Source organism: Syngnathus scovelli, chromosome 18 (assembly GCF_024217435.2).
Source record: "Syngnathus scovelli strain Florida chromosome 18, RoL_Ssco_1.2, whole genome shotgun sequence".
NCBI lineage: Eukaryota > Metazoa > Chordata > Actinopteri > Syngnathiformes > Syngnathidae > Syngnathus > Syngnathus scovelli.
The window spans coordinates 11,928,886-11,953,957 of record NC_090864.1 but is presented as its reverse complement, the minus strand read 5'-3'; the positions used below and the strand labels follow the sequence as shown (position 1 = coordinate 11,953,957).

General features: G+C 49.9%; 1 protein-coding gene across 1 annotated transcript; it reads right to left on the bottom strand.

The window, feature by feature from the left end:
* Nucleotides 1-269: 269 nt before the first annotated feature.
* plxdc2b (plexin domain containing 2b) lies at nt 270-24,960 on the bottom strand. The gene is made up of 14 exons (XM_049749891.2): nt 22,903-24,960; nt 13,839-14,077; nt 11,704-11,850; nt 10,840-10,909; nt 7,575-7,697; nt 6,582-6,700; nt 6,407-6,506; nt 5,764-5,859; nt 5,616-5,697; nt 4,259-4,319; nt 4,043-4,181; nt 3,264-3,302; nt 1,766-1,932; nt 270-1,683 (listed from the first exon to the last, which is right to left on the bottom strand). Exons 1-14 carry the CDS (start codon nt 23,006-23,008, stop codon nt 1,564-1,566), a joined length of 1,608 nt encoding a protein of 535 aa, XP_049605848.1. The 5' UTR covers nt 23,009-24,960; the 3' UTR covers nt 270-1,563.
* Nucleotides 24,961-25,072: the final 112 nt, after the last annotated feature.

Sequence of the window (25,072 nt, the reverse complement as noted above, 5' to 3'; positions counted from 1 at the left end):
ATCATGAAAATCACCAGCACAACCCGAATAAAAGCTCGGCCTTGACGATGATAAAATCACGGTACTTGGTTTTGAAACCTTTCTTTTTATTATTTCAAATGCACTCAACCCCAAACTATAACTACAAGAATGAGATTGGTGTATAATAAGATGGGGAAATATAATTCGACATAAACATTTCAACCTGTTGAACTCGCACAATTGAATGGAGGTGAGGTGCGACAGGTTGCGCTCCACACAAGATCATCTTTGGTCAAAACAAAATAACGTTTTCAAAAGGACAATTGTTTAATTTGAACATTAAAATGCGTTACATTGCACATATTTGTCAGTAGAATCTCAGTTTAGCGTTGGGCTCATTTCTGATATGCGCGGTAAAAATATATACACATAGCCTATACCCAGAAGCTGATGTGTGAAAAGAAAGACTGGAATAGTTTCACGCAATAGAAAAGGACACTTGTACAAATAGTTTGCCCAATACAGCAAATGTGAGCCACGATTTACCTGAATCTGCAAATGTTTTGGCCAAGCAAGGTAGCTCTATTATCCTATTGGACTGTACTGTATTGTACTCATGTCTGACGAGACAGGACTGCATTCACGCTAGCAAGGAAATCTGCCCAATCAAAACAAAGAAAAAAAGAAAAACAATCAAAACAAGAATCAAAAGCAAGACCGCTGCGTTCATTTTGCCAATCAACCAACAATTCATATGTGCTCAGCCGGCTGGTGGAAACCCAACTACGATTAAAAACCCTTATTTTTTTGTCCTTTTGTTTTTCCAGTCACACACACACACACACACAATAAGAAAATAGATTGCTCATACACACTCACAAGCGCCTGTCTTGTCATTTTGCATTAGTACCACCAAAAAAAAGGAAAAAAAAGTGCAAACGTCTCCGATACAAAATGGCACCGTAGTAAAGAAATGTCAAATGGAAAAAAAAAAAAAATGTGCATAAATGCAATTGTATCCATTTGATTTGCCTGGTCAAAAGCTACAAAGGTGCATTGGAACCGAAAGTCTTATTTTGTGAGGCAGAAGTTGCAATATTACAAAGGAAAATTACAGTATTTCTTACCAAAAGTAAAAGTTTTACCTCGAGATCTTATGAGATTTGAATGATGTGCTTGAAATTAAAAATGAATCATATGCAACCACCTTTTCTGGACTTTCCCGTGAGAGATGAGGTTGGTTCAGTTTGCTCATAAACATTGTAGAAAAGTTAAAAAGCAGTTGCGGGTGGTGCTGCTGCTGCTGCTGCTGGTGGTGGAGGGGAAAAAAAGGCCATGCTGTGTGAGGAAAAAGCAAAGACACAACCAGATGGACATTCCAAGGCTATATTGTAGAACCCCGGCAACAATAAAGAAAAAAAATCCATTCACACAGTTTTTCAAAGCATCATTCATTCTCTCCTGATACCATCCAGGATGCGGTCAAGGCAGCCAGCCACGTTGTCCTTCCGTTGGCTCCTCCGCCTCACTCCCTCGCTCGCTCGCTCGCTCGCTCGGCATAACAAGTCCGTCCTCCAGATCCAACGTCTGGGGATTCGCTCCTCAGCATTGCTCGGACACGATGAAGCCCTCCTTCTCGTGGCCCGCCGGCTCCACCTCGGCGTAGGACGGGTGGCCCGAGCCGCGGCGGAACTTCATGGCCGGCCACCTGCTGGGCCGTCTCTGCGGCACGAGGGAGGGAGCGAGACGCACAAATCAGATGACTTGCAAAGCTTCATTCGTCATTTGAAAGGCCATGTCTCACCTCCATCAGGAAGAGGCTGGCGGCTGACGTCGGGTGATGGTAGATGTAGACGGTGACCGTCACGCCCGCCACCATGATGAGCATCACCAGCAGGACGCCCAGGATCAAACCCGTGTGCAGGGGGTGCGCGCCCGTCGAGCGGTCCGCCGCCGCCGCCGCCGGCATCACTGCAAATGCACAAAACGTACGTACTAGTCATATTCATTTCATGCAAAAGGAGGGAGTCAGGTATTGCTGTGCTCCTGTCAGCCAGCAGGGAGCGCTCAGCTTCCAATTGTACTTGTCTGCTAAGGCCTAAATCAGCAGTGAAATTTGATTGAGCGCATTAAAAGCCCCTCCAAAATTCATTTGGATTGATTGTATATCTTCTTTGTGATGACTCAACTTGTCTTCTTTGGGATACTTTGTTTAAAAAGGTCATCGAGGGCGCTCGGCTTAAAGCAAACGCGCTCTCCTCTCTCTTCTTAGCCATTCATGAGCTGCAGCGCTTCAAGCAAGAATTAATGGCAAGTCAAGGACAAGGCTATACATGGCACACAAAAGGAGCAGGAGCAGGAGCAGGAGCAGGAGCAGGAGCAGGAGCAGGAGCAGGAGCAGGAGCAGGAGCAGGAGCAGGAGCAGGAGCAGGAAGAGGTGGCGCTCATCTGACTGACATAGACCACTAAAAAGTCGCTTTGCTTTTCAAATGCCCTCATAATTGTGAGTGTTTATGCGCAACTACAAAAAAGTGCCGGTGAAAGGCAAGTAAGTACCATTTTCATTTCTCCTCCTATTATGTTTTTAATTAGCAGTTAAATGGGTATCTCCCGCTCTCATTGATTTCCAGCGCACCGCACCCACTTAACCATCAACCCTGTCCATCAGGCAGGCACACTGTGGGAAATTTAAAAGGCCAACGCTATGCTGCAGGCAGGCAGGCAGGCGGGCTGTTAGCAGCTGATGGAATTCCAACGACAGAGCATCTGTAGAACCCGCCGTGCTCTGTTTGTTGCCTTGAAACCAGCGCTTTTCCACTGGCCTCTCGACCTCCGTCAACACTCTCAATTATTACGAATCAAGGAAGACGACGGAAAGTCATCACAAACATTTTCAACATTTTATAGCGACACACAGGAACATCACACTTTGTGCTTGTAAAGATGTCCTCTACAAATTCTGGCTGATTAATTTCGCCTCCACGCGGCCTCGAAATGCTGGTGGGCTCAAATGAATGCAATAAAAGCAGTGGTGCGGCGCCATATTTGAAAGATGAGCCTTCTTCACGTGTGGCCGGTTGGGAGTCCAACTGAAAAGCCTCAAGGTCATCACTTCAGCATTATCCGATGATTAAAACTTGAGTCGTCCGAATCCCAAAATATTTTCCAGATGACTATTTCAAGTATTGATCCACCCCCCCCCACTTGGGTATCGATTGAGTGGTCATGGCCAAAATTGCTTCCAACCCAACTGCTGACTAAGGTCAAAAGAAAAAGCCGCGGTGACAAGTCGAAGCACATACCTTGATTTTCTCGGAGGTGCAGCGCAATCTTGGTATCATCTGCAAGAGAGCAAACAACCCAGTCAGACAAAAGAATCGATATTTGCCTCCCTCGGTAGCTTGTTTTGCCTGCAAAATGAATTGCTCCCGCAAGCTCTTCCTCTTTTCCTCTTGTCATTTGGCACACTCCATTGAAAATGTATTCTTTGACTACAACAACTGAAAAAATGCCAGCAGACTACTGTTGGGTTAAATGTCAAGTATGGAAATGCAGCGTGACCCACATATGCAAATGTGCTTCAGTGAACAAATGAATTGGGAAGGGCCTTTCATGTACCGCTTTGAATTTGGAAAATGAGATGGGCTGATGTAAACAAGCAGCTGGTGAAAGGCAATCCCTGGCCCGATTAGCCATCGGGAATACGGATCAGCCTGATTAGTGTTTGTGAGTGTCGGAAGACCAAAAAGGTAAACAGACTTTGGAGGACACCATTTGACTATCATCAGCAAAAACAATGTGCGCGCATTTGCATAAGAGAGAACATCCCATCCCGCGTTTGGCCTCGCGCCTCACACTTAACGGCGCAATATCAAAGCGTGACCCTTGCGACCTCTCATGCAAAACTCTCTCAAGTGCACCAAGAGTTGATATGAAGTCATTTGTTACCAGGATCATTTATGGACCATGAGCTAGCTAGTTAGTTAGTTTGTGTGTGTGAAACAGCAATTTGAGGAGGCTTAGTAAGGTGCCAGGTGGAACAAACAGCCATCATCAGCTGCGTCACATCCAATCGAGGTACCTTCAGTCGGGGCGCTGGTCGGGGGCTGCGAGGTGGACGGCGGGGCCTCTTTGCTTCTGGGTGTGGTCCTGGCGCCAAGCGGTGTGGTGAATGGGGAGAGATACGTGGTGTCAATGATGTCACACAGCTTGTCCTTTGTCTGGAAAGACAAGTGGCACATAGATGACACCTGTTGGCTTTGGCTTAGCTTGATATTCTTCCTGTTCTCGGTCGGACCTCATCTGGACAGCTGTTGTCCACCCAGTCCTGCCGATGGCGGTCAAATCCACTGGAGCATCTAAGTGAATAGGACAAAATAGGTATCAGCTGAACTCGTGCTATAGATGACAACTTTCTTCAAGGAAGGGACCGGCCAATCCCAAACCTCCCTCCCTCCCTCCTTCCCTCCCTCCCTCCCTCCCTCCCTCCCTCAGCGGGGTTGGGATCAAGGTGGATTGCGTGACTTTGACTTCAAAAAATCCTTCAAAAGTCAGACAGTATTGGAGGCGGCAGCTTCAACTCCTCCAGCGGTTGAAATGTAATCCCCCCCCACCCCACCCCGTGGTGAACCCTGCTGACACCCCATCCCCCATATTGGGATGTTTCCCAGCGCCTGCTTTAATCATGCCGCCTGGATTGTCAACCTCATCAGCTCAATCAGGCAAGACAGATTCCTCCGACTGCCAGATCACATGAAGCGGACGGAAGTAAGCAGCGGGTGCGGCGTGAGCGCCCCTTTGTTACGTCTCGACGCCAGCCGGCAAAAACATTCATACTATCAAGAAGTCATTGAGGAGCAGGCTTTGCTGCCTGTGGATCGCAAAGCACTCATGTGATGAAAGTCAAAATGTGCAGCACTTTGAATGGATTGCAGTCAGAATGCGCACGTGCTTTTTAATGAGCACCGCCACGCGCAAAGGAAGCTAGCAGACGGACACTAAAGTGTGCCGAGCGGTTGTTTAAGCACACTTGGGTAGCTAATTAAAATGGCGCTTAATGAGACGCCAGCGACGGGCAAACAGCATCTCTTCATTTGGTTTTGTTTTTTTACATCGAGGACTTTGCCTCCGAGGCTCGAGGTGAGATCGAAATAACCAAGCCCGTGGGAGTCCGTCACATCACCAAGATGAACATTTCATATGGAAGGCATTCAAAGTGCGTGCGTGAGACAGTGAAATGATTTGAGGAAGGCGTGCATGTGTGTGCGTGCGTGCGTGCGTGCGTGCGTGCAGCTGTGGTCACTCCAAACCAAAATTGTATGCCGGACATTGCACATTTTTTGGACCGGTGAATCATTTCGGTTCTACCGTCTGGAGGAAGTCATTGCTTTGGCAGCACATTAGCCGGAAGATTTGCGGACGGTGCGCTCATTTGCAGTGTGCCCTTTGTATTTACACAAAAGAGCCATAAAAAGCAAGTCGCAACATCGAGAAAGGGAGAGAGAAAAAAAAAAAAAGGGGCATTCCAGTAAACGCACTTTGTTTAACATCCTGCCGGAGCAGATCGTTCATCAGGCGCTATCACATTTAACACATTGCAAGTTGGTAAATTGCCGCCGTACCAGCGCAATGGACCAAAAAGCAGGACAACCCACCTGTTGAGTCGATGGCACCAGCTGCAGTTGAAGTTCACCTGGGAGGACGTGCACGTGGCGCAGGTGCTGAACTGGAGACACGCTGGAGAAGACGAGACATTCGTTCAAATCCAAAACATGGCAGAGGGGAGGGGCAAAAGTCTCCTACTGGGCAATGGTGTAAATTCCACGGCGGAGGAGTTGGTGATCCTCGTCTTGGTCAGCTCCACCCGGTGGTACTCGTAGATGGTCCGCCGCCTCACGTCTACATTTTGGAGAAGAGAAGAGAAGAGAAGAGAAGAGAAGAGAAGAGAAGAGAAGAGAAGAGAAGAGAAGAGAAGAGAAGAGAAGAGAAGAGAAGAGAAGAGAAGAGAAGAGAAGAGAAGAGAAGAGAAGAGAAGAGAAGAGAAGAGAAGAGAAGAGAAGAGAAGAGAAGAGAAGAGAGAGAGAGAGAAGAAAAAAGGGGATGAAATGAGAAGGGGGAAAAAAATAAAAAATTGGGACAAACACCCCCTCTGAAGGCGGAATGAGGTCACACGGGGGAGGCCCATTTTTCCTTTAGCGCGCCTGGCCAATTGGAGGCGGCAATTTTGACGGCCATTGGCTCCACCGGCCGGGCGGCCAGCGGGCGGGCGGGCGGGGAGTCTTAAGGCGCATGCCATCCATCAGCGCCCCTAATAACTCACAAGCTCAGGCCCATTTCGTTTTGGATGCTGCCTCAAAATATCTTCCCACCAGACCAAAGCGGTTCTGAGATTGAAAATGAGCGATTCTACAAAGACGAGAGGTTGCGATGACAGCTGAAGACTCACTGGGTATCTGCTGGATTTTGTGCACCACCACAAAAGCGTCCGAGAGGCCCACCTTCACCGGGTGGTTAATGGGGCTGATCTGCGACAGTTCCACGGGGATCTGGAACAACAGGAGTCGGCGCGTTTCGATTCCTTCTCGTGCTTGTCTTTACGCCCCGACGCTAAGACGACCGACCTCTTTGTAAGCAAAGACGATGCGCCCGGTGTCGTGCAGCGTGGCCTGGAAGGTGAAGCTGCCCAGGTTGTAGTTGTCCTGCAGGTGGACGTGGTCCCACTGCACCACCAGAGCTGTACCTGAAGCCGGGCGTCAAGAACACACACCATCATGTTTTGGTTTCACGCCTAGCAGACACATGGATGTAATCAAATGTCATGCAAGCCGGGGCTCCCTGTAAATAAGAAGTCCATTAGTAGCGGGCTCGTGAGGGATTGAGGAGGAGCCCTCGGGCGTTATCTTTGGCGCTATTTAGTTTTACTGCGGACGGTGGACAAGCAATGGATGAGACAGCCATTGTTCCCTGAGGAGCAAGCGACGAGCTTTGCCAACACTCGCATCAATTTTTACAGCTGGAGGGAGGGAGGGAGGGAGGTAGGGAGGGAAGGAGGGAAGGCTTGGAGCTAACGTAAAAGCAAGCTTTCTGCTGACAGCTCCCGGGAAAGTCGCTAACCATTCACATGTGCCGAGCTGGGGGGGGGGGGAACGAGCGAGCGAGCTCAGAGACCGACGAGGTCAAGACGCTTGAAAACACGCTCCGCGACGAGGAAGAGGTCTGTCAGCGACCAGGGGAAAGCGAGCCAGCCAGCCGCTGCGCAAAGTGGGCCGAGGGGAAGGGGGGTGACGTTGGCCTGCTTTCGATTTCCACTTAGCAGCTCAGCAGGCCGCACAAGGTCCAAACAAACAAAAGCCATTCCACAAACTACAAATTGCTCTACCGCAAGCTCATTTGAGTGAAATTAGCCGCGGCCGGCCGAGGCTTTGGTGTTTCAATGACATCAGCTTACGAAGCAGACACAAATCCCCCGTCTCGCTTTCTTCGACTTTACAAATCATTTCAATGTCTTTGGATAGCTTACGGCCACTCCAAACGCACGGTGGACAATTAAGGAGAGATATTTGTTTCAAACGACCGTCACGAAGAAGAAACAAAACCACGAGAATAATCCTTACCGTTGTCAAAGTAGATGACGGTTGAGTTTCTGGACACGCTGGGGTCAAAGTTGGCCATCAAGGGGGCTATGTACTGCGTAGCTGTTAGCATCCGGTGCACCACGTCGCCTGTGTAGATGAACCCTGAAGGAGAGCAAACAGGCAAATGACAACAATCTTGTACCTGCTGAACGCTCCAGAACTTGCACCGTTTGGAGTCGACTATATACTACGTATGTAACTCAGGTCTCATCTCAATCAACTAATAGCTCATAGCTAGCTCGTGAACTAACAAACAAACAAACAACCAAATGAAGCCAGCACCACACAAGTTGAACCATTTCGCTAGCTCCAGGCTGCTAGCGACGGTTTTAATTAGCGGTAGCATCCTTTATCAGAAACAGAAGAAGCGAGTTGAGCAAATATACGCCGAGTGACTCATGCATCATCATGAAGTCACGGGGCGGGCGAGATGAACACACGTTGACAGCAAAACAAACACATGGCAACTTTTGATGGTCCGAGCCACACGCAAATGGATTGATTTCTCCTCACACGTGGCCCGAGCTCGACGCAAACCAGATCTGGCCCACTTAGCGGCCACGCTTATTTATGGACTCCAGCACGAGCAAGTAAACAGCCATTATTCATCGGAAGCAAACAGCCGCCCGCCGGATGGGGAATTTTCCACCGAATGAGAAAGAAATTTGTCATCCTCAATTGAGATGAACAAATAAGCATGCATTTATTTGCTTCTATTCAGAAAACGTCACACCGCAGAAATAGCGGTAAACACTAGTTGGGTGATGAATACCTGGAGATGAGAAATCTCATTGAGACTAAGGCTAACGACTCTTATTTCATGCCTTGGAGCAGGGAGCCCTGCAAACACACATCGATCACAGAAGGAGCAGAGCAGAAGAGAGAGGAATCAATCTTTCCCTCAAGACCTCCATGTTGAGCAGAGTCAGCAAAGGGTACGTGACAGGGCTGGCTGGTATGAGGACCACCAGACTCTATTTTGCGGTGTCAAACTCGACCGACGTGCTTACGTTTGTAAAAAAGAAGCGGTGTATTGAACATTTGTGCAAATCACACAAATGAGCAACGACAAACGCGGCTTCTGGAAAAGAAATCGGGCCCTTGAATGCAAATGAAAGCAGACGGCGAGATCATTCGAGCGTTTCTATCCAAGCGGCGGAGCATAAATCAGGGAAGAAGTGCAAAAGCTGCACATTTGAGGAATCCAGATTCTGATTTCATCGCCACCATTCAGTTCGGAACCTCAGCAATAATTCCAACTATGCGCCGCCGTTTAGGATGTCAGTAGAGTTTAGCCAAGTGCCAATAGCAGGATACGCTTCCATTCACTTGCTCCCAATCCAAATGCGTAAACAACTAAAAATCGTATATAAAAAAAGCTTCAATAAGCTTTTCCAGTTATTTTTCTTGGAGAATCCGAGCTTCAAGCGCGCTTGAAATCTGCCGATCAAGTAAAATAGCGCCGCCTCACGTGGTCACCCGCAGCCAAATCGCAAGGAGCTGCTGTTGGCCACGCCTCACACTGGGCCGCTCACGCACAAACGACCCAAGTTCACAGTTTGAAAGAAACTGCCACTCTCGCACTTTTGTCGACCATTTTCAGTTAATAGTGGTTTGAATGGGTTTGTTTGAGGAGCTGCAAATGAGAAGACGCAAGGCGAGGCAGCCGGCATTTTTCCACTCTTGAGTCTTGGCGGCAAAAACCACAACCGCCCGGCCGACAATTATCACATCAAAGACAACTGTTGGCCAAACCCTCCGGAGATGCTCCGGAACATGTGAGCGAGCGAGCGAGCGAACGAGTGGAACAACTTTGAAAAACACATCCCACGCATCTCTTATCATGATTACCGCTCGCTGTTTTCCTTCGCCAATGGCCATGTCAAGGTGGCGTCTTTGGAAAAAAAAACGAAACATTTGGGTGGCGGTGGCGGCGAGCCAGCTGATAGATAAGAAGGCATTCCTGCAGACACATGGAAGGAAGGAAGGAGGGAGGGAGGGAGGGAGGGAGGAGAGCGAGGAAGAGAAGAGAAGGAGGTGGAGGAGGCAACAGCTATCTTGCGCCTGCAGGCCCTCTCAGGCTTTGACTTCTCACTTCCGTCCTTCCCTCCAATCTTTCATTTTAGCATCTGTCACTAATGTCTGAATATATTATTGAGTAGCAGTTTACGACATCAGCATCTTAAACGCTTCTTAAAGGTCTCCAAGGTGATGAGGTTATGATTACGCTCCACTTAATGTGCTCCATCACTTACGCTTGGAAAACACTTCACCGACTCTTTGGCTTTTCCATCAATTAGTAATGAAAGACAGCTTGAGTCAACAAAAATTGTTGGACGGGCGTGCCGTGCCGTGGCGTGGCGTGGCGTGCCGTGGCGATGCGATCGACGCCGAGTATCGGGCGGAGAAGAACAAAAAGAGCTTGTGTAAACACCAATAAAGTGAAGCTCCACTTCAGTCCTGCTTGATGTTTTCTTTGGCGTTTCCCCAAAAGCGGCGCTCGGGACACAGCTTGTGAAGGGGAAGGGGGGATTATCCGGCTTGCCTACACGTTCTGAACTTTTTCAAGAACGTACGCACGCATGTTAATGGCAAGGAGGAAGCACAGGTGTAGAACATGTGCTTGAGTTGGCAGAAGAACAATCCAGTTCAGTGTTACTTTGTCGCAAGCTACTGGGCTAGCAAGAGTATTGCGGTGCTTTCGGCTCATTTTCACGTCATTACGAACGGAAAAAAAAAAGCTTCCCATGCGGAACACTTAGACACACAAACACAGCCGCCGCCGCCGCCGCCGCCTTATCAATGAGGGCGAAGTCACTTGGCAGAGGCTCGCTTGTTTCCAGGCCAAAGCCAACGGCTGCTTTCCCTCCAAGAACATAGGGGGGGGGGGGGGTTGTTTTGAGCCACTTTTCCGTTCCCGCCGCCGAGGTGAGAGCTGCAAATGGTCATGTGTCAGAAGAACGACTTTTGTGGTCCGAATTGGATGAGATCGAGCGGAGGATCTGTCAGCGACGCTTTTGCAGTCGGACGCTTTTCAGAGCTAAGAGGCTACCAGGTTGCCGTAGACGTGCACATAGGCCGTACATTTTTGAAATACCTCGGCACTTTATGAATCCCCGCCGCGTCCCCCCGCCAAACCGCAGCGCAGGCAGTAAAAAAAATGTGTCTACGCGCACCCTGCTAGCATAGACGGCGTATCCAATAACAATAGTTAAGCGTGAACTAGTGACTTGTGTTGACTTACCGCCGGTCGCCACGGTGATCTCACGCAGCAAATGTCCATAGAAGGGGAAGTCGAAGGACAGGTTGACTCTCTGTGAGGACGAGGAAAAAGAGGCGTCCATGTTGTTTCAATTTTTGATTGATTTCTTTTTTGCTATCCAATGGCAATTGGACCTTTAAAGGCAGAAGCTGGCTTATTTGGAATGAAGGCACGTAGAGTTTGACTTCAAGCCAGGCCCCAGGCCCCAGGCCCCAGGCCCCAGGCCCCAGGCCCCAGACCAGGCCCCAGGCCAGGCCAGGCCCCAGGCCAGGCCAGGCCAGGCCAGGCCAGGCCAGGCCAGGCCAGGCCAGGCCAGGCCAGGCCAGGCCAGGCCAGGCCAGGCCAGGCCAGGCCAGGCCAGGCCAGCCTCAATCCATCATCAGCTGAAGGAGAAGCGGTCGAATGCACAATGCAGAAGGCTTTTTTTTTTTTGTTGTTTGTTTTTTTATACGACTCTGCAGCTTGCCACGGAAAATTCCCAAAACAGGCTGCTACACGTCTTTGCGTGAAGCAGAACAGGGGCTCGTCATCCAAGTTGATTTGAGAGTACAGTAATTGTTTTTGTGATGAAAGGCGATCTCCATGTGGTGAGCGACTGCTGCTACTATTTTTTGGGGGGTAATTTGATATTAGCATTGCACCACAAACACCAAATTGCATTAATGATGACTTCTTTCATTTTGTAAATCATAGTCGAGGGCGCAGATGGAAAGTCGGGATGATTATTTCCAGCTATTGCTTGCTTTGTTACTTTATAGACTAATCGAAAGGCTAAATGTGGTCAAATTGCGTTTGTATTTCCTGTCCAGGCCCCAAAGTCAAAAGCGCGACTCGGCCATGGCTTACCGCCGCTTGTCGATGCGTGTTGGACAGAATCCCGTGAATCTTCACTTTCTCCTTGTCCATCTGCTCGATGTTTACCCACAAGGCTTTGCCGGCGGCATCGGCCGGGCTGTACGTTTTGGATGTGTAGTAGTTGTGATCGGCGTCCTCCTGCCAAGGGGGAGAAGAAACACCAGCGATCTGTGCATCAAGTGCTTTACATCTGGAGGAGCAGCAGCAGCAGCAGCAGCAGATGGAGGACTCGCCATAAAACATCAATCTCTCATCATTGGCATTGATTTCAAGCCAGCCAGCCAGCCAGCCAGCCAGCCAGCCAGCACGTGGACAGGTCAAGCCCAGCCAGCAGCACCCCTGCTCACCAGGTGTCCATCTCTGCTCTATTTCTGCAAAATGAGCTATAGCGGCGACAGGCGCAACTGCTCTTTTTACAACAATTGTATGTTTGTTTTTGTGGTGTGCCATGGTGTGCTCAAAAGCGGTTGGCAAAGGCTCGTAGGCAGATGGGGGCAAATCAAATGAAAATCGTTAGCAACGCCATCATTGCGGCAAAGTTTGGTGAGTCACCCAAACAGAAAAGGCAAGTGCTGTGCTGATGTGCCAATTGCGCTATGATGTATTTTGATTGGAGGACATCCAGTCTGAGCGGCCCACCTTGCATTCTCGACTTGCTCGGTCGGCTCAAGCTAGCTGAGGCTGAGCGTCGCTCGCGCTGTGGCAATACGAGCTGAGGCAATACGGGCTGTGGGAATCCCCCCGTCCAAACGCAGACATGAAACCTCGCCGCCGCCGCCGTGAAGCACGCCCCACACATTAGAAGCAGCCACACAATCAGGTTCTGGTCGGACCCCACATACTCCCGTTTGCTTTTACTGGCGTCTGACATGGGTTCAAGCCTCAAGACAGCCCGTGCCTTGTGTAAATATGAGCAGCAGGGTGTGAAAATGAGCCCGCGGAATGCACGCCACTGCTTTGGGAGCAATATGTCTGTCTGAGCAGTGTCAAGCGGGCTTGCAGTACCAGTCCCAGCTAGCCACCGCTTCCAATGGGGCTTCATGACCTGGAGAGCCCCCAGGCGCCACAGCGTCTGCTGTCACGGGGCCGGCCGGCCACCTCACCGCTGGTCCAAACTCACATTTCCAGGTGAGAGGAAGCCAAAGCTGACCAAGCCGGGCCGGGTCGGGTGGCACCGCTTAACCCAAACACAGCCCCCTCCCTCCCTCCCTCCCTCCCTCCCACCACTGCGCACAGTCCATAAAAAAAGATGGCGCCAAGTGGCCATAAAGAGTGGAATAAGTGATTGTCAGCAGGTCCAAACAAAGTGCCGTCTAGCAATCTAGGCTAAAGTTAGCTCCACCCTGCGAATAGGTGAATTCACAAGCAGGTTGATGCTTTGAACTGCTTTTTCACCTTCTTTTAAGTGCCGCGTGCAGTATGAAGGCGTCTTTAAATGACATGTGTGTCTGGACATTTACAGCCGACGATCAAAGCTCTCTCTGCCTCCCTTGTTGGGAGGCACGGACGGGCTTGTGTAGCCATCAAGATTAGAAGCCCTTGAAGGAAAGGAAAAAAAAAAAAAAAAACATAACGAGGCGCCCAGACCCCCCGGAGGGATGCCGGCGTCATTACGGGCTGAATACGCTGCGGCGGCTGCTACCTTTAATTGGCATGCTCCCATAAACAGAGCCCCGCCATTAATCTCCAGTAGCTTCAGCAACTTCTTGTGCCTGCCTCACTGGCTTCATTTCCTGCTCTGCCGTCTGCTTCCAATTTCGAAAGCCCCCCCCCCCCCCCCTCCCTTGCACAAATTTAGGCCCCCCTGATCTTAATTTGCTACGCCATTATTAATCCACACACTTGATTTGCATCACCTGGAGCAATTTTTGTCCGCTGTTGCCACCCCCTGACGGCCGAGTACTTTTCGCAGCGGACTTTATGGATTCATTTCCCATACTAAATGATCTCGACGCCAGGGACCGCGCTGAGCTTTTTAATGGAAGTTGCTCTGCGAGAAGGCAATCGTTAAATTCCATAGTAGCTTTCCTGAGTTTGCACTCTAAATGCGCAAATATATTTAAATCCCATTTTGGTCATAAATCTAAAATGGAGATCCAATAAAATGCACACGGACAGCCACCCACCTCAATTTGCGAGCTGTTGCCCACGTCCTGGGCTGACATCAGGCCGGGGAAGCGCTGGGCCCGGTCCTCCTCCTGCGCGGGCTCCTCCTCCTCCTCCCCCTCCTGGCGTTCCTGCTCCTGACTGGCCCTGTTGCTGTCCATGTGACGCGGGCTGTTGGGAAGCCATCTCCTCCAGCGCTGCTCGTGCGTCCTCACCACCACATTGTCATCCGCCGCTTGCACGTAGGCGTAAGGGACCCCTGAGGACGCGGCAACGACAATCAGACGCCATAAAGAACATGTGAAAGGGAGTCGTCGTGATGAAGAAAGTGGAGCCCAGAATAAATCCTGGCACATTTCGCAACAAATGAGATGACAGAACAATGGTGACAAGATGATGACAAAAAAGGTCAAGTCAACCCAGGATTGACTCCTCCCCCGCAGATGACCAGGCCAGATGTATCACTTCAAAACACTCATTACTATTAGTCAAAGCTTTGGTGGCAGGCAAGTCAGGACATTTCTTACAAATGTGGTTAGCTGAGCATAGAGTCCACATACAAAATTAAAAATGTTTTGGGTGAAAAGTGGATTATTATCATTTTAAGATGGCCCCGGGGGACTTCATACAAACTGAAAAGGCCTCGGCAAGAAAAAAAAAAAAAAAGATCATCATCACTTCATCAGCGCATGATGGAAAGCTGGCAAACCAGCAGGTACTTAAAATAAATAAAAAAACGTCACTATAGCGTGGTGGCTTTCCCAGCAAGTCACCAAGAGTGGTGGCCAATGAGTCAGCCTTGACAAAGGAGGAAAAAAAGACAACCTGTGCGTCATGGCTGTAAGAGCGCCTGCCACCCTGGAGGCCATAAGGTGTCGCCCCGCCCCGCTTTGGAACCATTGCTCAGCTGGAAAGCAAATGTTTCCCTTCTGACGTCTCCCTCTGCACAGCCACGTTGGCCGGAGCCTGGGCCCTAATCGCTTCACAACCGCCGGCATTGTTTTTTGTTTTTTTCCCCCCACTTAAAACCTTTCAAGGACATTTAGCAGGTCATAAAGTGGCAGAATGGAGGTCTTGTCCCCCCCCACCCCCCCTTTTTTTTCCCTTCTGCTCGTTACCCACCTGACTCACCGGAAATAAGAAAGGAACGCCGTTGCGGCATTGCCTCCAAAGAGAAAAGCGCTTTTGTCAGCCACCAAATACAAACGAGGCTGATGGAAGGCCTCTCGGTCTTTGCCTCTTTTGCTTTTCGGACGCTGAATACGATGCTTGGGCGCTTTGCGGCGATGCTACCTTCACGCTGTCTTCCCGTCCACCTCAAATAGCCCCGGTGAGCTTTTTAAGCGCATTTACAAAGTGAACCGCTGATGGACGACTGTCACAAAGGTGATGCTAATTTGAAGCTTCATTTTCCATCACTCCCATTCAAAGCAATTACGCCCCAAAACATTGACACACACACACACACACACACACACACACACACACACACACACGCTATGATGCTTGGAATAAATGTGAATTCCTCCACTTTCCCTAGTGAACGCAGAGGCACTTGAAATTCCTGGTGGTCTCCCCACCATCGTTTCTGCTTTCATGGATGATTAGTCACGTTTTGTCCCAGTCAAAACACTCGGCCACGGAGCTCCTCGGGGCTTCAGATTGGAGCGGCAGATAAAGGCTGCTGCTGCTGCTGCTGCTGCTGCTGCTGCTGCCGCTGCCGCTGCTGCTGCTGCCGCTGCCGCTGCCGCCGCTGCCGCTTTCTCACACACTTGCCATGGATAGCGCCATGTAAATACGCCGTATGATGCAACAGCCACAATGTACCCAAGTAGAATTACAGACAACCCAAAGAAAGGACAACAAACGGCAGCGTCCAAGATTTGAAGGCGCTCGCTCACCTGGGATTCATTTCAGGCCAAAGAAATACAAAAGCACTTTAAAGAATCAACAATAGACATTTGCCGAGATTATAAATTGGATGTAAACAACAACATATGGATAAATGGCACAACCAAACGGTGTCAACTATGATTCATGGCCAAGAATCCAAAGTGGAGCGCACTATTGCTGTGAAACTCTGCTCCAATGATTTCTAATTATGACTCTGGCCAGTGATTTCTAATTATGACTCTGGCTTGAGTGGTGACATTTAAACTGGATGAGCAAATAAAGTAGCTCATTTCACAAGAATGGGGATGCTGTCCATTAGATTCAACGTTCAATTGAGCTCCTCCCCCATAGTCAAAGCTTTTAAAACAATCAAGATGTATCAACCCCAAAGGAAAACCTGAACATGAAAATATTTGACATCAAACGGCGAGCAGGGAAAAAACAATGACTCCCGCTCGGGCAAATCGATTCCACTTGTGAACTTTTGCAATAGATCACATAGGATTTGCGTGTCAGCCGCATGATTTACGACAGCAGTTTGCTCAAACAAGCCAAGATGCTGGACCAAAACTGCGGGGAGGTGTTTTTCGGATACCGCTCAAACGCGCCATCGTTCTCTCATTTGAGAAGATCGAGCGATTGACTGCAGGAGCACCAAGCCTTACCGTTGCCACCGTCGGCTCCTCTCACTCGTACGATTAAGCGAGCATCTACCGACACTGGACTCGCCCCAAAAGCCATTATTCTTCCCGTTGTCCGAAAAGCGATATGATTCTTTTCTTGAAGGTCGCAGGCTAAGCCAGCTCTAAAAATGGAATTGGTCGAGGACAAGGGGTGGCTGTAGCTCAGTCCGACTGAAATCGCTCGCTCGCTCGCTCGCTCAGAATTCTGCTCAACAGAGCTGAAAATTGGAAATGGTCCGGAGGATGCATCTTGTGGAGGATATAGAGTACAAAGGACCCCCGGGTGCTCAACGTCAATCATCAGACTTTGGTCAACAGAGCACCTCCAAGAAGCGGGGGACAAGCTTGTTCATGGCCTGCAAGGGGAGATTGATTGATTGACCAGACAGTCTTTTGATATCCATCAGCAGCGTGCGAGTGAGCGAGCGAGCGAGCGAGCCATCTCTTGGCTCTCTGAAGAGCGTCAGTGCGGATGAGAGTTAGTGAAAGAGGAGCAAGCTTTGTTGGCATTGGCGCAGGGGCATTGATGGCGCTTGGCAGTCTCAGCCTCCACTTCAACATTTTCCCATGGGGGGTGGGGTGCGAGCGAGGACCGAAGACTACGGCTGCCTTTGCGTTGGCTCCGAATCAACCAGGACCCCTTCGACGAGGGCCTGTTAAAGATTCACACTCGAGGGGGCCAAAGGCAGCCCAAGGAAAGATTCAGACCGAGCATACGGATGGAGATAAAAGGTGTTCTGCCTGGAGCATTCTTTGGCCATAAAAGCAAACAAAGGTGTCCAAATGGACAAGTGCGAGTAAAGCCCAAAAGACTCAAAGCTGTTTGTTACCTCATTCAGTGCCAGCCAGCCCAGTTCAAAGACAGACAACTTTTGCCCGTTTGGCAGGTAGAAGAAAATCAAGATGTTGAATCAAGGTAACCGGACTTTTTGGCTGAAAGCTAGCTATCATTCAACTGGCACCGAATTCAGGATAATGCTTGGCCGAGACTCGTCCCCATTGCACTAAGTGAAACGACTAAAAACGAAACCAGCTTGAGATAACACCTGCGGCTCCTTGGCCAAGACACTCGAGCGGTGTGCTCGGCTGTCGTCCCCTCTCATGAATCTCCGCCGCGCTGTGTTTACGACGCCGTCTGCCGTGGCCTCGCGTAAAAAACAAAAACTTGCTCCGACATGCCCGGCCGACTCCTCGATCTTGCAACCTTGACTCGCGAAACCTGGCATTCAAGATGTTTCCCTCTCAGTTTGAGTGACGGCCTTACAACGGCTATCATAAATCAAAGGCGCTAAAGAGCGGACGATGGACTGGCTACGGACCGCAGATGCCCGACTGGCGCGTTGTTACACTCTGTCCTTGCGAGCTAATTGGCAGACGCACTTAAGCGCAAAGGAAAATCCTTCCTTGACTGTCGACAGACGGATTCGAGGAGCATAGATTGTGCACAACAGACGCTCTGTGAAGCGCTGACCCACTTTGGAAGGGGCCAAAAATACCAAGAATGCCTTCAAAATGAGAGCGTGAAAAGGAAGACGGGGTCTTACTCCGTCCGACTCTTCTGGTAGCATCTTTTGTTGAAAGCTAGCTCGCCAGAGGACCAACTAAAGCGCAAAGAACACGAGAAGGGATAAAGACGGACGCCGTGGTGTTTGGCGGCCGACCCGTGATGAATGTTGATTTTGGCGCAATAACAATCTGCACACAGCTTGATGACTCACTTTGACCTTTCAAATCTCACATCCCATGTGTGATATGAGCTGTCGTCACAGCTCCTATAGCTAAAAAAGATGAAGTAGGGAGGAGGAACCGCATTAGCCGTTTTGGGACTTCACTTGTTGCCTTTGAGCTTGCCAGAGATCCGATCGATTGAGGATGCTGCTGTTATCCAAAGTGCAGCTGTCCACCTGGCACCGGCTCTCCATTCTCCCCTTTTGTGCATTGTCTTGTTGACAAGGCCGGACCTGTTTATGTCTTCAGGACAGATGTGAAGTCCCACACGCTATTCCCATCGCTCGTTCTTCTCATTCCGTTACTTCGCAGCTAGCCAGGAATGACACAGCGGACGGACAAGAAGTCCTCCAGAAATCCAATCTCCGGCAAATGCTTCATTGACTAAAAACTTCAAGAGAGGAATTGAGATGAAGCTACATAGTGTGCAGAGCTCACCATCTTGCTTTTACAGCAGCTGGTAGAAGAAGGAAAATGTCCTCCCGGGTGTTGATTGTGCATTTGCCTCCGTGTCTGTCTTGGTGTTTGCATACTAGCTACTATCTGCGCCGTTTGTGCCGGGCTTCCTGCCAAGTGGCGCCTTTCGGCAGGCAGGCAGGCAGGCAGGCAGGCGGCCGACCGACGGACCGACGGACCGACCGACGGACGGACGGACCGACGGACCGACCGACCGACGCCTTCTGCGCCAATGTGTTTAGCGCCCTTGCGTACGCACGAGCATGCCAAAGTACGGCAGGAGCAGCTCAGTGCAGCCGCTTGGATAGTTCATAATAAGTGCTCTGAACTCATTCAGTGCCAGCCCGGTTAAAAATACATGCAAATGAGTTAACATAGGTCCAACTCAACAGAGGTACGTTTTATTGCATTGCACATGTCAAATTAGATCCAGGTGACTGTTTATTTATGTTTGGAGTCAGCGCAATTGGCAGTGTGCAAGCATCCAATGTGACAATGCGCAGTGCCAGAGGCCTTTTGGCTCAACCCTGAGCTGAGCTGAGCTGAGCTGAGAAGACAATTAATCGATAGATCGTTCCACATGTCTGCTTTTAATGGCTGGGGAGGGGAGGGGAGGGGAGGGGAGGGGGTGGCACGCCAGTGGAATTCAATGATCTCTTACGAAATAAGCCAAAATGATTCAATACACTGCCAATAGTGATGTGTCAATAGTGAGTCTTTAGCCAACGGAATGTTTAGAGGTAATGAGGACAAGCGGTATAGAAAATGAGTGGATGGCTAATGAAAGAGCTCACGCTAATTTGGGTTGCTGCGATATGAGCGTGCGCGGGCGGGCGGGCGGGCGGGCGGGCGGGCGGACGGCCTTCAAACGAGAGTCAATTCGATTTGTATCATCCTCTCAGCTGCTTACAAAGAAGCATGACTAACAAAGGCCATTCGTCACAGTACTTGGACGGCGGCGTCATTGTCATCAAGAAGTGGAGTCTACGCAACTGGATGGTGGTCTAGGCACATCCATTCAGATTCCACTTTTCTACAGTGCACTGTTGCCTTCCAGACCAGAGCCTCCTCTTTACTCAAATTGATTTAAGACCAAGAATGTTGTCCGCCATAAGTCATTTAGGATGGGCTCCAAAAAAATGGATGGATGGATCTGGTTAGACTCCAAGAATGCCTCCAAATGAGAATCAAAGGTGAGTTATTGGAGAGTGGGAGGACGCGGGCACATGAACGTTAGCCAATGCACTTTTTCATAGCAAATAGCCGCCGTTGCCGGAGATGCCACATGCGGCCCGGCCCGGCCCGGCCCGGCCTTGCCAAATGACAAGTCGGCTCTGCCAGACCGCAAACGTGATCTATGGCGCTCGTTAAAATGATGCGAGCCCGCTGAATCACTGCGAGCGCACCCGGCCGGCCGGCCTCCGGTGAGATCACCCAGCAAGGCGAAAACAACAACATGGAGAGACTTGTGGCAACACACCCACAAGTCTGAGCATCCCCTCTTAGAATTATTTGGGGGTGAAAGGGCTTGAAAAACCAACAGTATCAAACAGACATTGCTAAAAAAATTAAAAACAAGTGCGATTTCCGCCACCGGCTCTTATGGGCAAACAAAATAAAAAAATAAAAAACGGTTGACCGCTCGACCTGCTGGAACATCTCAAATAAGAGGCAATGATGCGAAACCCAGATGGAGTGATCTCACGCTGGATACTCGCTCGACCTGTCGCAGACGTGCCGTGCCAAGTATTTTATGTCCGAGGGGAGCGAGAGCCAGATGGATGGGCCTTCCTAAATGACTTGCAGACATTCAAAAGGAAGTCGTGGCAGGCGTTAGAAGAAATGACACCAAGTGAAAAAAAAAAAAAAAAATCCACTCTCATCCAATTGGGACTGTGCTAAGATAGCCAAGGCAAGGACCTGCGCAAAACTTGCAATTGGAAGCCTGAACCTGATTCCAAACAATGGTGTGCCTGCACATGCTACTAGCTCAAAGCATGGTTTCATGTGCCTATAATCCTCCTCAAGCAGCCTGGAGAAGAAGGGGAACCAAGTGCTCCATGCCTTGTTGCCATGAAACGGAGGGAGGCATGCTGAAAGAAGATAACGCACCCGAGCGAGCGAGCGACTGACCGACAGGTGGCCGCTCCTCTTCGCCTTATCCAGACTTCATATCCTGAAGTCGGCAGGGGCCTGCCACAAAGCAAATTGTCCTGGGCCAGGTTTACGGCATGCCGCCGCATGCCTGCATGCCTGCCTGCCTGCCTGCGTTGGTGTGAAAGTTCACCGTTTGTATACGGCTGCTTTCACCGATCGATCTCTTTGCTTTGGTCTTTTGACATGAAATTAGTCTGGATTCAAGCTAAAGCTATTAAGGAGATGAAGCCCTCCCTTGTCAACAGGGTTACATTGGGCGACTCAGGTTACCCGATTGTTGCTCGAGCCAATTAGCTAGCTGTTTATCAATGTCAGAAATTGCTCGACCAAACTCTTATCCATGACGAGGCTTCCCGCTTGTGTCCTTTTCAAGCGGGCCTTGGAAGTGGACTGCGGCGCAGCTAAGGGAGGAGCCAAAGTTGCCAAAGAGAGGCTTAACTGCGCCGGCCGCGTTTCATTAACTAGCGGCCTCTCGTCTCTTTGTCTCCGAGCTCTAAATCCGCCCCCCACTCGTGAGCTTCTTCCCACAGCGGGCCGAGGTTCCAGGGCGTGACTAATGCGCCGGCCCGGTGCTGCTGTCGCCTGCTGGTACGGGTGACGACCCCGCTTTTTGGCTGCTGTGGCGGCACAATGAAGCCACCCTCCCCCTTCCCGTGCATCCCCCGTGCCGCCCGCTCGCAAAGAAGTCACACGGCATTCGGGTGCGCTCCGAGCCGAGCCGAGCCGTGGCGCTTTTAGCACACGGACAACCTCCAGCGCAGGCATTTCAAGTAAGCCACAACATCATTCCGCCGGCCTCTCCCTCTCTCCGATCGAAAAAGGCCACCACAGCTCTCACGCACGCTCTTTGCGTATGCCGGCGCATTCCAGGCCCGAGAGGAACATCTCTTTTTCCACTCGGGGCGCAAATTATCTCGGAAATCAGCCTCAATTTGGCGTGCCAGTGCTGAGAATGGCATTAAAAAAATAAAATGCTTGCAGGATGTGGCGTCATTTGGCCCAGATGTTCACCACAGTTTCCAACAAGAGGTACTGTACTGTTTGATATGATGCTTTGTTTTGTCAAAGCGTGCCGTTTTGTGCTTTGGGCACCAAACCGACTGGTGGAGTGTCTGTCCTACATACCACAAACAAGGACAAGTCACAGATGGAAGAAAAAGACGGCGTGTTTCTGTTGAACCGGGTCCATCTCCCTCCTGCGAGGACCTTCAAACGCGCTCCACATGCAAACTGACTGAAGCGTCAAAAGCACGCTGGCGCAGAAATACTACGACACACGTGCCGCCCGATAGAAAAAGCAAAGGGCGGCGAGTCGTCTCGCTCACAAAACACACGCTGCTTTCATTTGCGGTCGTCAGTGTCAGCAGCTGCGCATATTCACCCGACCGCTGTCTGGTGAAAATGCACTGGCAGCAATAAAAGGCTCGCTTGTCGAGGACCAAGCAGACGAGGCTGCTGCCGTGTGTGCAGCGTGCTGATGTCGACCGACGCGGCCACTTTTCTCCCAGGAATACAACCGACGTGACCTCTCGGTCTCAGTCCAAGACGAAATGCACCTCACAGGACGGACACGGAGAGAGTTCTGTATTACACTCCGCAAAATGATCCTGGGACAAAGTGATGTTTTCATTCCAGATTTGTCAGCCATGACAACCACTCCACCGCTGCCACAAATACACAATAACGACGTGAATCCCATTCAAACCTATGGCCAGTTCAGTCGTCAATGAACCTGTCATACGTGCTGCGAGAGCAAGGAAGGATTCAAACCCAGAACCTCCCTACTGCGAGGCAGACATGCCAAACACTAGCCGCTGTGCTGCCTCATAACATCACAATTAAAATGATGGGATGAATTTAGCCTACAGGAGGACCAGCCCCCTCATTGTAAGCCACTTAATTGCTTAGTGCGCGCTCAGGGTGATCATGTTAGGATTACTGGAGCCCTATTTTTGTTTTGTTTTGTTTTGTTTTTTCCTCCTCCTCTATATCTTTTTAACATCCATCTTGGCTCCACATTGTATTGATGTTATTGAATATTTAACCAGATGACAAAGAAGGTTTAACACACTCAAAGATGGCATGCAAAATCTTCCTAGTAGGTTTAAAAGAACAACAACGCCAATACCAATAATGTGACCGGCAAATGATAGCATGTTCCTCCTACCCGTCTGGGCTCCGGCGTCGTACACGCTCTGGCTCTGGCGCTGGCACTGGCACTGCACAAGCAGGACAAGTCCGAGTAGCAGGTCCAGTTTCCTGTCGAGCGCCATGTCCAGTGCAGTGCTTGTCTGGTCTTGTCTTGTGAGCCGCCCCACTCCTCCGAGGCGGCAGAACCCCGCAACTCTCCCGGAGCAAATCGAAAGGAAGGAAACTGCTGCTTTGTCCTCCACGGCTCTCGCTTCGCCCACACAATGGCGCGTCCACCACCTCTTCAAGTCAACCAAAAAGAAGACAAATGTGACGAGCGGGAGGGACAAGTTGAAGGCATCGGAGCGCGCCCGCTCTCTCTCTCTGACTCTGTCTCTCGCTCTGCCGGTGTGCTTCGGTGTGCGTGTGTGAGGTCCGATGTTGCGCTCCTGGAGGAAAAGAAAGTGCGCGTGTGACGTCACAGCCTTCTTGCAGCCAATGACACGGCGTCGTTTTGGATGCTGCGAGTACTCGCTTGTAAGACATTTGACTACTATTCGCGTATTCGGCTATGTCCACGACGGACAATGACGCGAGAAAAACGGCAAATGAAAGAAAATAGTTAGCAAACATGATGTCAATATTGACGACAGCAATCGATTGCTAATCTATCTTACAAGCGAATCAAATTGGCTCATCCATCGGAAAGTCAAAGTATGCCCATTCCCAATATGAACTTGGTGCAAGAGTGCCATGAAGCCAACATTTGTCATTTTGTCCATTCTTGATGTGGCGCCAGAAGTAGTTACGGTCACCTTTAAGCAGGTACAAGTGCTACAGTGTTGTCACCATGACATCACCATGTGTGTTTTCCTCACAGACGGCCAGACATTGGCAGGGGGTGGTAGTTGGGTGTGGTTTTTCCCTTCCCCTGCCATGGCGTTCGTTCCGTTCCCTTTGGCCCATTAAGGGATGGAGGACTTTGCAATGACGACTCTCCTCGCTGAGGGAATTTCAGGAGCGGTCGCGGAAAAGCTGAAAAAAAAAAAAAAAATCAAGGAGCGCTTTTACGGATCACTCGGCTGCTGCCATCAAATATTAACACTTGAGAGCTGCGCCTTCAAATATCCTCACCACCAAAAAAGGTCATCATGCCCCAGAACAGCTTTTTTCTTCCCTTTTTAAACAAGACATTTTTTTCAATGAACATCCCCAAGCAAATTTGAAGTGAGTCAAGTTTTACCAAGCATTTGCAGTGACCTTCATGAATCTCTGGAGTTTTTCTCCCATCATAGGCTTTCTTGCATAACATCTCGGAGCTCGACTTGATCAGCGCCCTCCTCGTGGCGGAAAGGTATCTGCGCCGAGAAGAGTGACGGCAAAGCGTGTGATGTATTTACCTCACAGGATCATCTCATCGCTCAAGGGAAAGCTTCTCGCGTCTTCCTCGCAATCCGTTTGGTCTCAGCGTTCCCATCTCGTCCAATCACGATCAATTCATCTTCTTCTATTGAGGCAATCAGAGCCCAAAGTGCACTTGAGCTCATTCGGCCGTGAGCGAGCAATTGCACAAGGTCACCCGCTCCGTGTATTTCGGTCGGTGCCGGTGGGGATGAAACTGGAGTGAAATGTATTCTTACGCATTGCATGCCTTGGTCCTGCTTTCATGCAATTTCAATGCAACTTTTATGAAGAGCTACACTTTTCATATGAACTGCAAAAAACAATCTCAAGTGAGTCATATCATTTTCCCGACAACTAGCAAAACAACCCATTTCTTTCCAAGCCATCCATCCCAATTGGGTTGAATTGTTTGGACAAGAGCGATAAAGCCCAAACGGGGTGAGCTGATCCCACTAACGACACAAAAACAGCGCTTGTGCTTGCGCTACGCTACGTGCCATTCAGCGGCATGAATACCGAATGGACCAGAGACGACGAAACAACAACAAAAGCAAAAACAAAGCCCGCCAGTGTGCAAGCTTGGCATAAAGGTGCATAAAGTGCTATTGTCGTCGCTTCCAGTGTCACTGGGTTGCTTGATGCAAACGAGCGAGCGAGCGAGCGAGCACTGAAATGAGCTGAGCTGAGCTGAGCTGAGCTGAGCCGAGTTTGGAAAACGTTGTCCACACCTGTTGCAAAGCAGTCACCCTGCATTTGTGCTGTCTTAACGTTTTTCCAAGAGAATCAGATCAGAATCAAAACAA

Coding starts and splice junctions, on each gene's coding strand:
- plxdc2b (XM_049749891.2), bottom strand. CDS start 23,008: ATGGCGCTCGACAGGAAACTGGACCTGCTACTCGGACTTGTCCTGCTT. Junction 11,851..13,838: donor GCAACAGCTCGCAAATTGAG/GTGGGTGGCTGT, acceptor CCCCCTTGGCAG/GAGGACGCCGATCACAACTA. Junction 4,320..5,615: donor TGGTGCCATCGACTCAACAG/GTGGGTTGTCCT, acceptor CTATTCACTTAG/ATGCTCCAGTGGATTTGACC.